The 15,098-nt window shown below is 42.0% G+C and overlaps 2 protein-coding genes across 5 annotated transcripts in view; one reads left to right on the top strand and one right to left on the bottom strand.

Annotated features, from left to right (window-relative positions):
- Positions 1 to 9,050, bottom strand: part of PHKB (phosphorylase kinase regulatory subunit beta) — a 66,601-nt gene extending 57,551 nt beyond the window's left edge. Inside the window, exons 1-4 of one of the 4 annotated variants that reach the window (XM_050978923.1) lie at positions 8,835 to 8,980; positions 7,016 to 7,144; positions 6,149 to 6,261; positions 82 to 171 (exon numbers count right to left, since the gene is read on the bottom strand). In XM_050978923.1, the coding sequence (XP_050834880.1) occupies positions 82 to 171; positions 6,149 to 6,203 (145 nt within the window). In that variant the 5' untranslated portion in view covers positions 6,204 to 6,261; positions 7,016 to 7,144; positions 8,835 to 8,980. Of the gene's footprint in view, positions 1 to 81; positions 172 to 6,148; positions 6,262 to 7,015; positions 7,145 to 8,834 lie in introns of those variants that run through there. The other 3 variants (XM_050978924.1, XM_050978922.1, XM_030227523.2) reach the window with 3 other exon arrangements.
- The window catches only part of ITFG1 (integrin alpha FG-GAP repeat containing 1), a 71,508-nt gene continuing 65,453 nt past the window's right edge, over positions 9,044 to 15,098 (top strand). The window contains exons 1-3 of the mRNA XM_050978925.1: positions 9,044 to 9,267; positions 12,570 to 12,642; positions 14,012 to 14,157. Coding sequence (XP_050834882.1) covers positions 9,078 to 9,267; positions 12,570 to 12,642; positions 14,012 to 14,157 — 409 coding nt within the window. The 5' untranslated portion in view covers positions 9,044 to 9,077. The remainder of the gene's footprint in view (positions 9,268 to 12,569; positions 12,643 to 14,011; positions 14,158 to 15,098) is intronic.

Genomic DNA, 15,098 nt, shown 5'->3' with positions numbered 1-15,098 from the left:
GAAATAATGTAGAGCTGATATTTATCATGCAAATATGAATTCTAACTCACATCTGGGTTAGTTCAAGCATTATTAACTTACCAATTATATAGTAATGATTTAATTTATCCCACAGAGTTTCCCCCTCTGGCTTTGGAAGGTTAATACATTTAAGTGGCTCATAAATTGAACCTAAAATATGAAGAAAAAAGAATACCAAAATCAACATCAGAATCAGTTTCATAATTGTAATATTGCTAAAAATTACTGTGATAAGGTATTTCTTCATGTTTGTTATACAAAAGCACAACTTAGCAAATTTCAATTGAAACAAAAAAGTTCTTATCTCTACAGTCTCAGGGAATTTTTTCTACACTACCTGTCTACACAAAGCAGACCTCCACCTGTACCTCCAATGCCTTGTACTCACCTACAGCAAATGCTACTTAAGTGTAGAGTTAATTATTGAAGACAACTATTAAATGTTGAGAATTTTTTATGAACATTTTCTTAGAGCTAAAGTATGTTACAGAGAAAATTCCAGAAGATTTGTAGGAAAACAGAAGAGGGAGAAAATAGACCATGTTCAATTCTTACTGCCCTACCTGCCTTCTAAAATGGTGAAGATGCTCAACACCCTCAGTGTTCCACCTACCCCAACCTTGTTTGCACCTACCAGTCAGCCCAGCTGATGTCATGTCAGAATAAGGGTTGGCTTGTTCCCACATGCTGCTAAAGCTTAAATAAGTAATTCAACAGATAAAGCCCTCAAGTTACCAATGTTCCAGAGAAATACAATGCTGTCAAATCCCCACCTTTCATTGTCACTGTCCCATGTACTGACTGCTTCCCTATCTGCACCTGAAAAGTCACTTTTACTGAGAGCTGAAATGAGCTACCTATTCAAAATTATTGGTGTGAACAATTTCCAGCTTCTAATTTCAGAGTAACATCCTACTCTCCCTCTCAAATCACTCGGGCTTTATTCAGTGTTCTGGATGGCAAGATCTCCACAAGAGCCATGTGCTAACAAGAAGAATGAGAATTTTCCCTTTCCAGCCTGCACCCTGCCCTTTGGGAAAGCTCAGGGAATGCAGTGCCAGGGCAGCCCAACCAGCCAAGCAGTTCTGGCAGGACACAGCGAGTGCTCCTTTTCACAGAGCCTCTTTGGCAATCCCAGCACTCTCCCAAGCATCAGACTCGTGATTGTCCATATGCAGGACTCTCAGCCCCATGAAATCAAGAAAACAAAATGAAGAAAAACAAAAGTGTTCAAGAAACAACCGGATGTGGCACTCAGTGCCCTGTCCAGTTGCCAAGATGGTGTTTGGTCAAATGTTGGAGTTGATGACCTCAGAAGTCCTTTCCAACCTAACTGGGATGTTGCAGAATGGTGACAGAAGCTTTATGAATCAAGTCCTTTGGGGAGAAAGAAAATGTCTAGCCATTCTAGAATGCAAACCACACCCCAAATTAGATTGCCTTTGCTTTGCCAGCACAGGAGTGAAAAAAACCTCACCCCTCCCCAAGCAGAGCCCTGGGTGCCTGCTCTGCTTGGATGTCCTGGTGACACTTCCCACCCCATCTGAGCATACCCTATAGCCTTTCCTCATTGGGAGAGGTTAAATTATAAATAAACATCTGCATGTGGGAAAGGCCCTGAAAGGGAAGCACAGAGAGCCCCGTGTATTTGAACTACCTAAAGAAACAAAGTCAAAAGAAATGAAATTGTTCTGTAGTGGAAAAGAAAAACTTGTAACATATCACAGCTTTTGTATCTTATATTAAAATAAATAAATAATGAACGTTCTGAACCAATTTAAATAATTTTTTGAAGATATTTCGTTTTCCTACTTATTTTAGTCTATGAATCCCTGTCCATGAAATGATTAATAATTTATGCTGTTATACAATTAATTCAGTTATCTTGCAAAAGCACACAATACAGTGAGCTGCAGTAACTGTAATTTTGTACAGTGTTGTAGTGAAAGGACAGAATACACAAAAGAAAAAAATCTTCAGCAAGTCAGTGCATAATGAGCAGCAATTTTATGAGAAATTTACTTATAAATTTTCAAAGGCAAAATAATGATTCTAACTCTTAGATTAGACAACTGAATACCACATGCATCTCCACCATCCTTTGTGCGTGAAACAGGTTCAGAATGTCCACTTCCTGCAGGCTGCCAACCCCAGCATGGCACAGGACACACAGCTAAGCACCCACAGGCACATACACACAAGCCAAAAGTTCCTGAACTAGAATTGTTTTCATTTAAATACTCACCAGACAATCTGTGACCCTCTGTGGCCAACAGAGAAACAAAACAAAGGCATCAAGAACAAAAAGCAAGCATATTCTTCTTTTTCAGAGCATTCAAAGATTTCAATTTAGTGCAAAAAGAAGATTAAACAGAACAGAAAGCATGAAAATTTCAAAACATCACCACAAATTACATTATTCTAGATGTTTGAGACTTTATTACAAATATAGTAAAACAGTCAGAGTAGACTGTTGATGGAACAGAAAGGTGAAATGAATTCAAGTATTGAAAAACTGACAAAAATAGTTTTATGCTTTCCAAGTATTCCCTAAATTTACTCCTACTATAAGAAAGAGAACTTTCTTAAATCAAAGTTTTCCACATATTCTTCATTAATTCCTTATTAGCATCTATACAGTTTATGTTTTGCTTGGGTGTCTACAGCATTCTCCTGGAGAAATCATGTGGTAAATTACATTTCATTATTGTCACAACCTAATCAAAGCAAGGAACTGCCAGGACAAACACGAAGCTGCTCCTTCCTTGAGCTTTTGGAGAGAGCCCATAACACAGAGGAAGCTATTTTAAGGATGGCTAAAAAAAAAGCCTGTCTACAGTCTCATCCAAAATCTATTTGAGTTCATTTCAGCAAGATAAAAACCTGTCATAGGAAGCTATTTTCAATTACATATTTAAAATCAGTTTTCAAACTAAAGAAAAAAAAATTAAAGAGATAACAGCAAGACTGCAGCACTCCAAACATAACAGAGTGACATTTGCAAATGGGACCCTGGAGGTCTCACTTTGTACAGCAGCATTCAGAAGAAACAGAATGAGGACATTAATTTTAAACACGGTTTTTCATAAATACATCATTTTATTATAACCACACAGTGGGAGTTTTATTTTAGGCAAATAAGTAGGTATGCTAAGAAGAACATAAAAACCTGTTCTGTTGATTTACTATTTTGTCTGCTGTCTAGTGGTGTAACAACCCCATCCAACATTTAAATAGGTTATTTGGGAATTCAGCTTTTCTTCCCACAAAGAATGAAGTGTGCCCATTATTTCCTTACACAAGCACCTTGCTGCAGGCAGTACCTACTACAAAATCAGCAAAAAAGTGAACAAAAATCACAGTGTCACTTCCTGTGTTAATATAATTAATGTCTGATAAGAGAACACTCAAAGTGTTGATCCCAAGTCAAATTAAAACCCTGTTTTCAGACATTGCACTGACTAAACGCCTATATTCCTAATCTGAAGGAAAACTAATCCCCTTTCATTTCCAACCATCTACAGGTCCCAGAGTAATATGATTTCACCTCTCTTCAAGTTGAATAATCACTAAAAATGACAGAGATTCCTTTCAAAGTAATAGAGAAAAGGAAGAAATTTCAATCCTATGTATGTACAACCTCTGGACACTGAAAATACTGTGTCATCCTGATGCTACTTTCCCATCCACCTCATTCTTATTCCAGTTATACCTGAGATGAGCATTAACTGCTCTTCAGGGAAGAGATATGAACTGTCCAGACGTTTGGATTCAGAAGCTATGACCAAAATGGCTTTAAAACAACTCTGTTCCCAAATTTGTATATATATGGAAGCTTTGGGACACACACATCCTTGAAGATGGCAGTAATTGTGTATATTAAAGAAAAACAGGGATTAGAATGGAATTCTGTACTGAGTCTATGGATAAAGATTTGCATATTTCAACAAGGACAGTTTATTAAAATATTTCAAAGTACAGAATTAATATAAACAAACACTTCCACAAAGTTAATCCCAAACAAATGGAAGCAACGTGGCAAGAACTTTATTTCTAATATTTCACATGCCTGAATAAGAAAACATTGGTTTGCATAATTAAATCAGGCCAGGACTAAAGAAAAAAGCTGAGAACACAAGATTTCTTTGTAGATTTGATCAGAATGAAAACTGATCACAGCCTCTGATGTGACATTAGGTCTGGACATAATCAAACACTTGAGACAGAGGCAAGCCCTGGACCTCAGATCACTGAAACTTTCATTACCCAGCACCAGTAAGGGCAGAGGCAGCTTCATGTTACACAAGTCATTGGGACCAAAGAGGATTTTATTTCTACTCCAGCAAAGCTTAAGAAATGATACCACAAGGGAATTTTTAAACACTACATACAGGAGGAAACCAGGATCTCATGGTTGATCCTTCATTGAGCAAGAGGCTGGAGCAGGTGACATCCTGACAACCCTTCCAGACTGAACTGCTCTACAAAACAGGGTAAGGAAACACCAGGAGAAGAGCTTGGAGAGGCAGACAGAAAAGGTATTAAAGTATTCCTCTACCTGAATACACAACAGAAGTAAGCACAAAGTATAAATTGTTACCTTGGTTGAGTGACAATAACAAATTAGTAAAAATGAGTAAAATCTTGTAAAAGTTTCATTTAAACAGCGTTAAAGAAAAAAGCTTTAATTATAACTGACCAAGAAAAATCATGTGTTACACTGTGCAAGTAATTCAACTAGTATTTCATAGAGTCATGGAACATCCTGAGTTGGAAGAATCCACAAGGATTGTCAAGGTCCAGCTCCTGGCCCTGCACAGAACAAGCCCAGAATGGCACCCTGTGCCTGAGAGCATTGTCCAAACTCTTCCTGAGCTCTGTCAGGTTTGGTGCTGTGCCCACTGTCCTGGAGAACCTGTTCCAGTGCCCAGCCACCCTCTGGGTGAAGAACCTTTTCCTGATATCCAGTCTAAACCTCCCCTGACACAGCTCCAACCATTTCTTCAGAGCCTTTCACTGATCACCACAGGGGAAAAAGGAAAAAAAAACCAAACACCAATTTATTCTGTCCTTTCTCTATTCCCTAATCATCTGAAGGTAGCTCTTTGTCAAGTACATTATACTTAATGGAAACGACTGATTTCAGGATTTACAGTAATTAACAACACAAACAACAAAAGCTACTGGACACCAGAAATAAAATACTGACCATCGTGCCAGTACACAGGAGCTTCACATAACCAAAATGCCAAAGTCTACCACACAAGCCTTGTAAATGCTACAAGCAAGGCTGGAAACCACTCAGGATATTCAAGACAGGCATTGCCATTTCTGAGAATTCAAAACAATAGGTGTTAAAACTACTAAAAATGTTTATTTTGCATCATAACAAGAGAGACATCAAATATCTATAGAATAATTAGGAAAGAGTAATTTTTTTTTTAATGCTGTCAACACATCACATTTTTTGATGGTCAGAGAGGCAAAACTGAAAAGCCACCCAGTTGTGTCCCCTTACCTGGTCACTCTCACCAGCACTTGTACTGCTACTGAGTTTCAACAAGGACTACCCAAGAGTTTCCCCCATCACAGTGTCACATACGGATACATCTCATCCCAAACTCCCTTCAAAACACACAGGAATGGTCTTGACAGCTTCATATATTCCAGTTTCTGCTGTACCTGAGGAGAAGCTGTGCCAGGGGGCTTTACTTTGCTTCCACCTAATTTCCAAATGTCCAGCTTTGTAACCAATGACTGACTGACTGGAAATTTTACTTCCCTCTAAACCTGTCATGCTAGGGTTTTTTAGGAGTCAATTTCAAACAGCATTCTTAATGCACCTTTCACATGACTGTCATGTTAAAAGAGAAATTAGAGGTCAGAGATGGTTGCACCGAGGGATACTGACAGGAACACTAAACAAACAAAACAGGGAGATTTGATAGTAGATTTCAATCTAAGTAGATTACAGAAATTTTTACTGAAAGAGTTCAAATTTTTAAGTTCTGCTGTACAGTGCTAAAGAGCTACTAACACAGAACACTGCATGAAACAAAACATACAATTATTTTTTGTTGAATTAAATAGCCACAAACAAAAACAAAACACAGAACTGCACACTTACCAAATTTTAAAAAAGCAAGCGCAGAGGAGGCTCTGTCATCATCCAAACTGGCCATTTCAAATTGGTGCAGCTAATCACAAACGGCTCAGGCTAAGCTACAGTCATTTTCAAAACTGTTTAGTAAATGTTAAAGGCAATCAGCATTAAATTAAGTGAAAGCAATGTTAGTGGAGTTATTAACAGAGTGCACAGCACAAAGTTTTATTACATCTTATGTTTTCTTCTTATACAATGACCTCTTGGTTTTATTTTGCTTTTAGTTTCCATAAAACTTGTAGTTTACTCCATCTAAGTGAAAGGACACAGTTTACAAAAAAATCCACCTTTTGGATATTGACATGAGCTTTCTTATTCAACAGGAAATTTGCTACAAACACCAAGAGGTGATGAATACAATCTGATCTATTTCAAGATGAAATAAAAATACTGATTTAACTAGTGCACACTAAAGTGTGTGTAAGTGTGTAAGGAGCTAAAACTCTGCTCATGCATAGTGCTGCTTTCATTCCATGTGAAATCTACACCAGGATGTTTCCTGCAGTCATATACATTACTTATGGCACTGAATATCCCAGTTATTAGGGGTATGTCATCTTCCACTTTGGAACATACAATAGGAAAAATGTGTCTGCAATTATGATGACAAGTTTTTTCCAAATCTTTAAAGTTTATCTTTTTTACAGTAAGAAAAATTTTGGGGGCTTTAAACTAATCAACTACTATATTTAGAATCTGCTCCTAATGAAAGTAGCAACAAATGAAACAGTATTTTATTGCTTCAGGAAGGGAAATGAAAATTTCTGAATAAAATTTGGTTTTACTGGAAAAAAGTAATTCATCATTTAATACACATAAACATGAGGATACAAATTCCCTCCTACAGGATTTGAGTCTCACATGATCCACTGCTGCAGGCTATAAAACATGAGTCACTGGTGCACTTCAGGAACGTGTGTCTATACTCCACGTTTACTACATTTTACTCCAAGAAGCACACTAGTAAAAAAAACCCAAATCAAACAAAACAGTGCTGTCTGTGAGCTGGGACTCCAGCACAGGCCTCAGCCAAACCAGAAACATGTGGGGGACATTCAGTCACTTTCTATGATAATCCCAACCATGTCTCCTTCTGACCCTGCAGGGGATCCCCAAAGCCGTGTGCTCCCCGGGCAGGGGATCCCCAAAGCCCTGTGCTCCCCGAGGCCTGACCCTGCAGGGGATCCCCAAAGCCCTGTGCTCCCCGAGGCCTGACCCTGCAGGGGATCCCCAAAGCCCTGTGCTCCCCGAGGACTGACCCTGCAGGGGATCCCCAAAGCCCTGTGCTCCCCGAGGCCTGACCCTGCAGGGGATCCCCAAAGCCCTGTGCTCCCCGAGGCCTGACCCTGCAGGGGATCCCCAAAGCCCTGTGCTCCCTGGGGTCTGACCCTGCAGGGGATCCCCAAAGCCCTGTGCTCCCCGAGGCCTGACCCTGCAGGGGATCCCCAAAGCCCTGTGCTCCCTGGGGTCTGACCCTGCAGGGGATCCCCAAAGCCGTGTGCTCCCTGAGACCTGACCCTGCAGGGGATCCCCAAAGCCCTGTGCTCCCCCTGCAGGGGATCCCCAAAGCCCTGTGCTCCCTGGGGTCTGACCCTGCAGGGGATCCCCAAAGCCCTGTGCTCCCTGAGACCTGACCCTGCAGGGGATCCCCAAAGCCGTGTGCTCCCTGAGACCTGACCCTGCAGGGGATCCCCAAAGCCGTGTGCTCCCTGAGGCTCGGGATTCCCGACCAGCCGGAGCTGCACTGCCCGCCCCGGCTCCGCAGAGCCCCACGGCTCCGGCTGTCAGTGCCACCGTCGGCCCCTGTAATCGCAACCGGCCGCCAAGTAACACCTCCTTTAGCGGGCAGCCCTCAGCGAGGGACTGCCAATCAATCTATGCACAAACCGAACTTTTAAAGCCAAATTAATCGGACCAGACTTTAAATAATCAATTATTTAGAGCCCTCGTAAAGCCCCGTTTTGGTCTCACACTGTCTGGTCAGTTTCTAGCACAACAAAACTAACCAAACATGCAAATAAGCAACAACTGAGTGTTACAAGCATGTGTGGTGTATAAATAAACACAGGGATCCTCTGGAAACGTTTTTCCGTTAGAACAATTAAACGCCTGGTATGACTGTATTTTACTTCAAATAAAAAAAAAAATAAAATCAAAACTCCAAGTTTTTTTGAAGTTCAGAAATTCAGGCTAACTCGGCAAACATCACCCTTTGGTTTAGGCCAGAACGTAGCTGCCCCACGTTCAGAACACGAAATTCCCACGCTGGAAACAGTTACCTTCAGCTAAGAGAAACCTGCCAAGAGCTGGGAGTTTCCTCTAAACACTGTATCTGTTCCACAGCCGCAGCACGTTATACAGCTGTGGTGCTGAACACGCTGCCTTTGCTCCCCCGGGCACAGCTGACACCTGAGGGCACCGGGGGCTCTGCCCACCGAGGGCTCGGGCGAGGCTGCCACCCCCGGGTGTCCCCTGCGCCCCTAAGGGCCGGGCCCGCCCGGGCACCGCCACCCGCGAGAGAGGCGGCAGGGACGGGGAAACAGCCCCGGGCCGGGCCGGGAGCGGGGCTGGGCGTGCGGGAGTGGAGCGGTGAGTGACGGGAGGCACAGGGATCCCCGGAGCTCCTCCGGGGTAAGCCAAGAGGTCAGACCTGAGCGTTTGGAGCGAGCGCGCAGCTCCAGCATCTTCCAGCTCACGTCAGCCATGTGAGTCGCCGCCATGGCGGAGCGGTCCCGGAGAGCCCCCGGCGCGGGGACGCGGCACCGGGCGGGCCCTGCCTGGCTCCCGCCGTAAAGCGCTCGCGCAGGCTCCGCCGCCGCTGCCGCAAACCGCGGCTGCCGGGCCGGACCCGCCCCGCTGCCGTCAGAGCGCGGGCGGGGCGAGGCCGTGCGCGATGGGGGCCCGCGGGCCGTGCCCGCCGCTGGCCCCGGTGCTGGCCCTGGCCCTGCTGGTCCTGGCTGGGCCCGCCCGAGCCCTGCAGAATGTGACCGCCCAGCTCTTCGGGCCCGAGGCCCGCGGGACCCTGGCGGCCTTCGGCGACTTTAACTCGGACAAGCAGACGGACCTGTTCGTGCTGCGCGGCGGTGAGTGCGGGGCCAGCGGCGGGCCCGGGGGCTCCGGGGGCACGGGCGGTGTGAGCTGGGCTCCCTGTCCCTCGCAGCCGCGGGGGACAGCCGCGGGTGCCGCCGCCCCCGGGGCCCGGCAGCCCGTGCGGGGCGACGGCGGGGCTGGGGCTGCGGGGCAGCGCTGCCGGTGCGAGCTGCCCGGCCGGGAGAGGGATGGGCTCGCTGCTCCCGGGGCCTGGCTACCTGGTCCCTGCTGTCCCTGCGGTCTGTGCCTTACCGGCTGCTCGCTCGCTCTCTCCCCGAGCACGGCCTGAGCGCCCGGGGCTTGTGCTGCCAGGGCCGGCATGGTGAGCACAACGTTGTTTGCGGGATGAAACTGACACTTGCTTTGCTCCCAGGTATTTCCTGTATGGCATACGGTACTCAGTTTGTACTAAAATGCTTCACGTACGGCGCATTTGTCTTTAAAGTTGAATTTCTGGTTGTGAAATAATTTAGAGACTTCATCTTACAACTTGAATGTTCACAAATTGTTGTTTTGCTCCTGCTTTCACAATATGTTTGGAAACAAAGGTGGACATTTCACAGATGTGGAGGAAAAATTGCACATTGTCTTACTTTGAACATTAAAAAGTTAAAGTGCCATGGTAGCTGTCACCTGCCACAGGTTTCTCTTCAGGCTTCAGATGTGGGGAGACCTCAAATCAGGGCTTATTTTCAGTGGTCAGAGTTATTTGCAGACATTTATCTTAGAATATTTTACTTTCTTGAAGCACATTAAGATAGTAAATTTATTCTCAGATTCACCATTTTTTATTTCTTCCATCTCAGAAATGTTTTTCTAAGTAGCTTTGGTAAAGCATGAGTGATTTTTCCATCTAGTTGAGTTATTGAAATGCATGGCTCCCTGGAAATGCTCCACTGGCTCATCTACTGAAAAATGGTCAGATTTAATATGAATGTCTATGATAAGAGATTTAATTTTTAGTTTCTTATCTTTCAGATGACTGCATATAAAAATGCGAATAGTTATAATTTTCAGAAACTAGATTTGTGATTTCTTTGTGTCTCTTAGCACTTGATAAATCATTTTTCCTGTGTGATACTGTAAAAATCAGCTTGAAATAATATAGTTGAAAGCATTATTTTTCATAACATAAATCTTGGTGAAAAGTAACTACAGAATACTCTCAAAACAAAAGGCAGTAGTTCTAAATGGTGGGATTTATGGCAGCCAGTTGTAAACAGCATGAGGAGGTGAGCACTGGAGATGACACGAGACTTCGAGGAACAGGAGGCTGTAAAGCAGCCCAGTCCTAATAATCCTGACCCTTGTTAAAGAAATGGGGGTGATGTCTTGGACCTTTGGCTAGATATATATATATTATTTTTCTGATCTTGCCTTACTGCAGTTGAGTGAGAGTAATGTTCCATGTGCTCAGATACATAAAAGAAAATCAGATTGTGCTGGTAGCTTTGTAAGAAATAGTAAACTCTCTGAATGTAAGGGATAGTCCAGATCCAGAAGTATCCCATTGCAAGACCAATTCCAAAATACCAGTGGACTCTGGATTTAGTCACTTTTTGAAACTCAGAATGTACAAATCAATGGAATTGTGCATACACTTTCCTGTTTTGTGAGTCTATGCATGTAGCAGGTCAGTGGGGAAGCTGGTGCTGGTTGTTTTTTCATGTACCAGCTTCTGTCTATGCTTGATGCCACTGCTGGAAATACAGGGCAGTGAGTGAGCATTCCCCTGATCACCTGCAGCATTTCATTGGGAGATTTGGGAAACTTTTGTGGTATTTATTTCATATATACACCTATGTGTGTGTGTGTGATATATGTCACACAGATGCTCAGCCTGAAGACCTCCAATGTACATAATTGTTGTTTGTATGGAAACTGTTCCTGTTTTTCACACCCTCCAATGCACTGGCATTTTTCTTACTGTCCTCTTATCTCAAAAAGAATACAGAACTGCAAACAGCATTTAGGATTGATTGTAGTGGCATAGTAATTCTGTTTTCTGTTCATGTAATAAATAATTTTTAATAGTTAATTTGCTTTGAGCTGAAATTTTCATATCTCTATCTTTAATGACCAAAAATCTCATTTCTCAGTGTTGCAGCTAACTTGGAACCTGGTATGTGTAAAAACACATTTGCCTCTTCATCCTGGTCATTACTTTACCAAGTAACCAATAAAAAGGCAGGTGAGAGTGGGAGGTGTGAAATGGGAGCTCAGGTTCAGCAGGCAGCCCCCAGGTGAGCTGTTCCAAGCTGAGGCAGCTGCAGGCTCCTGGCCCTGCCCTGTGCCAGGCCTTTCCCTCACCCAGGAACGTGGCTGCAGCTCAGGCAGTGTTACTCTGTCCCTGAAAGGGCTCCTGGTCATGTACTCATTTGGTGGTGGATTCTCCTTCTCCTCAAGAGGTTTATGGCAGGAGCCTTGTATTCTCTGCTATTTCCCAGCTGTGAACTCTGCCACAAAACAATGCTCCTAAGAAGTGCTGTGATAGCTCAAGTTTTGAGCCTTAGAATTATTCTTTTATAGAGAATGATTTTGTGGTGCTGCAGTCCCAATGATTTTGGGTTTATTGGAGAATGAAACAAAGAAAAAAAATACAGTTGTTGCATTGTGAGCTATGTTTTACTTACAGAGGTGTGTATGTATTGTGGTTTACTGACTGAAAATTTTATTTCATCACTGAAGTTAAAATTTCTCTTTTCTTCCCCGAATTTCAGTTATTTCTGCAACATAAAATATGGGCTTTTATTTAGATTGTCCCGAAATAATTAAATGATACTTGTATTATTGCCTCTAAATGGGGAAGTGCTGCAGGGAACCAAATAAATTCTGAGTTTGCTTTAAAGTACTTTGGACAGCTGACATGGGAAAGCAGTATCAGATCCTACTATGTGAGACATAGTATTAAAAGAATTAATTTGAATTAGATGTTAAGCTTTAATTAGTTTTGTGGAGCTGCTGCCTACTACTTTTCCACGTGTAATATTTCTTAATTCATTACAGAAAGTTTTATTTTAAGCAATGTGATAAAAATAACAGAGGGAAAGTTCTAACACTAAACCCCCAAAGAAGATTTGTGATATTGGCATTCTTTCAGATGCAACTGACTTTGTGTTGAAGAACTGCTCCTTTTGCCTCTTTTTGGATGAGGAGGAAGTAGTGGTAGGAGATGTCTTAAAAGTTTTTGCTGTTGTGGGGAATGGTCATTTGTGGCAGTTGTTTAAATGTTGATTTTGTATATAAGCCATTTCCAGTCTTCCTCTGTTGCTCATGGTGTTGCTTGCCTTGGCAGGAAATGAGTTGGTGATCTTTTTGGCTGACCAGAAGGAGCCCTACTTTAAGCCCCGTGTTAAGCTACCAATGAAGTAAGTATGGCTATTCAGTGTTTGCCTTGGAAGGGCCTCTCTGCACTCAGTGGGACCTGCCTGCACTTGTCTGTGCTCTTGTTACCTCTTGGACTTGTTCAGCTTGCTCTCACAGCTCTAGCTCTTTGACCAACTTCCTGTTCTGTGTCCTGACATATATTTGTTTTGTTGGTCAGATGACAGAGTCTATGGAGATGAGTTGTGTCATTCATGTGTTTACTAATAAGTGTCACTTCCCAACACTTATGGAATATTTATGGTTTTGTCCTCAAATCCGTATTTAAAGTACCCATGTGTGTTGAAATATTTTTGCAGTTGATTTGGATCTTCAGGACTGTCTTTCCTAGTGAAGCAAACTGTCATTCCATAGCATGCATAGGTCTTTGTGGTGGGTAGGTGTAGTATCAATGCCAAGGCATGTTTTCAGGGAAATCAACCATTTGCTGTAGTTACTAATGGAATCCAGCCAATATAATCTGATTTAGAAGAGATATGAAAGATGGTGTTCTGGTATCTCTGTGTAGAGATGTTCCTTTCTCAACTTTACACGTGGCCTTTAAAAAAATATCAGTTTTTAATAAATGTAAACCAATCTGTTTATATATGCATATATATATGTCTAGCTTTAATATCCTGTTATATGATTATGGCTATTGCTTATGAATAATGCTAACCAATAGTATTATGTTTATTAAAAGTTAAAATGCTTTTATAGCTCAGCTTCATCTTCTGTATTCTACGTATTTTTATTTTTCCTTATTCCCTCCTGTCTGGGAAGGAACTAATTTGTTTAATGCATTAGAAAGGATCTACTTTTAATCCTCAATGTGACCTGTGTTTGTGTGTGTAAAGCAGAGTCTAAGTAGGTAAGCAAATAAAAAAAGATAGAATAAACAAAGGTAGGAAGGAATAGTAAGACGTGGCAGAAGGTAGGAGGAAATGGCATTGTCTTTTAAAAAATCTACCTCTTCCTGACTCCTGCTGTTTAAACAGCTCCTGTTGCCTTATGTTCTTGCTCTTGGAATGCAACCAAAAATCCTGCTCTCTGAAACACATTTTGGTTGACTGGTTCTAAACAAATGTGAGGATTTAATGAAGTGTAGGTAGCATTAACAGGATATGACTGAAGAATGTCTGATAGCTGAAGTATAGAGTTAAAATGTAATTTTTCTTTGACAAGGACAGCCTATCAGATGCCTGATTTTGAGATACTTTTGCAATAGGTAAGGACTTAATCCTAAACCAGGTTATTGAAGGGTAAGATTGTATTGGACCAACTAATAGGGCAGCCTTTGACTACACAAGTGCTTTTTACATGCACACCTTTTTACCATTATTTACATGTGGGGGGTTTTGTTTTTAATTCCAGATCCCTTGGTGTCACCATAACCAGTGTAGTTCCTGGAGATTATGATGGAGATTCCCAAATGGATGTCCTCCTCACTACCCAGTCCCCCAGCCATGGCAAAGATGAACTTTCAGTGTTTATTTTCTGGGGACACAACCAAACCTTAGGTGAGTTGCTGAGACTGGTTCTTAGTAAGATTGTTAGATTTCTTCATTCAAAGTATTGTCAAGAAGTTACAACTCATTTTTACAGTGTAATGATTGTTTTTAGCACTAAAATAGGGATTAGCAGCTATTCAGTTTCACACCCATATATTATCCTGCTGTTAAACTGTGTTCAATAATTAATGAAAGAGAACAATACTGGCAGTATATTATGCAACAGATATAACCAAACATTATTCTAATTTGGCAGTACCTATTAACTGAAGAGCTGCTTCTCATGGCTTCCCCATCATGCATGTCAGCTTCACAAAGACTATCTCAAAAGATTTATCTTCAGTTTAAAATGCACAGGGAACCTGCTGTGAACTTAAGTGCATCAGCTTTCAAAATCACATTTCTAAACCTACCACCAGTAATATAATATTTATGTTAAATGAAATTCTTTAAAGACAGTGACACACTAAAATGAGTATTGGAAGAAAGGTTTCTAGAGTCTCTATTGCTGAAAGTTTTCAAGACCTTTAGAACTGATTTTTCAGGAGTCTCTTAGCAGTGTTCAAGGTATAGCTGATTCTGTCTTGGGGTAGTTATGGATTGTGTGAACTCTTGGCATCTCCTCTGGTTTCTGTTGACTTTGCTAGGAAAGGGTTTGGGGAGGAATTTAGGGTTTGAACAAGCACACTTAAGCAAAAGAAAATACTCTTTAAACCACAAAAACTACTGAAGAATAATCACTATTGTAAACAACTGTGTCATGGCATAGTTACAGGTGAGACAAGTTTGCCTCAGACACCATTGCTTCTGGCTTTGATCAGAGCTGAAACAAGCAACCTGGAAAAGGGCAGTGGATCAGTATTAAGTGAATAGCAGGTCTCTCTAGCATTGGGAAGAATATGAGGACTTGGATTAAGTTATTCTGTTTTGTTTCAGAAAAAAAAACCCAA

This window comes from Serinus canaria, chromosome 11, assembly GCF_022539315.1.
Source record: "Serinus canaria isolate serCan28SL12 chromosome 11, serCan2020, whole genome shotgun sequence".
Classification (NCBI taxonomy): domain Eukaryota; kingdom Metazoa; phylum Chordata; class Aves; order Passeriformes; family Fringillidae; genus Serinus; species Serinus canaria.
This window is presented reverse-complemented; position numbering and strand designations above follow the sequence as displayed.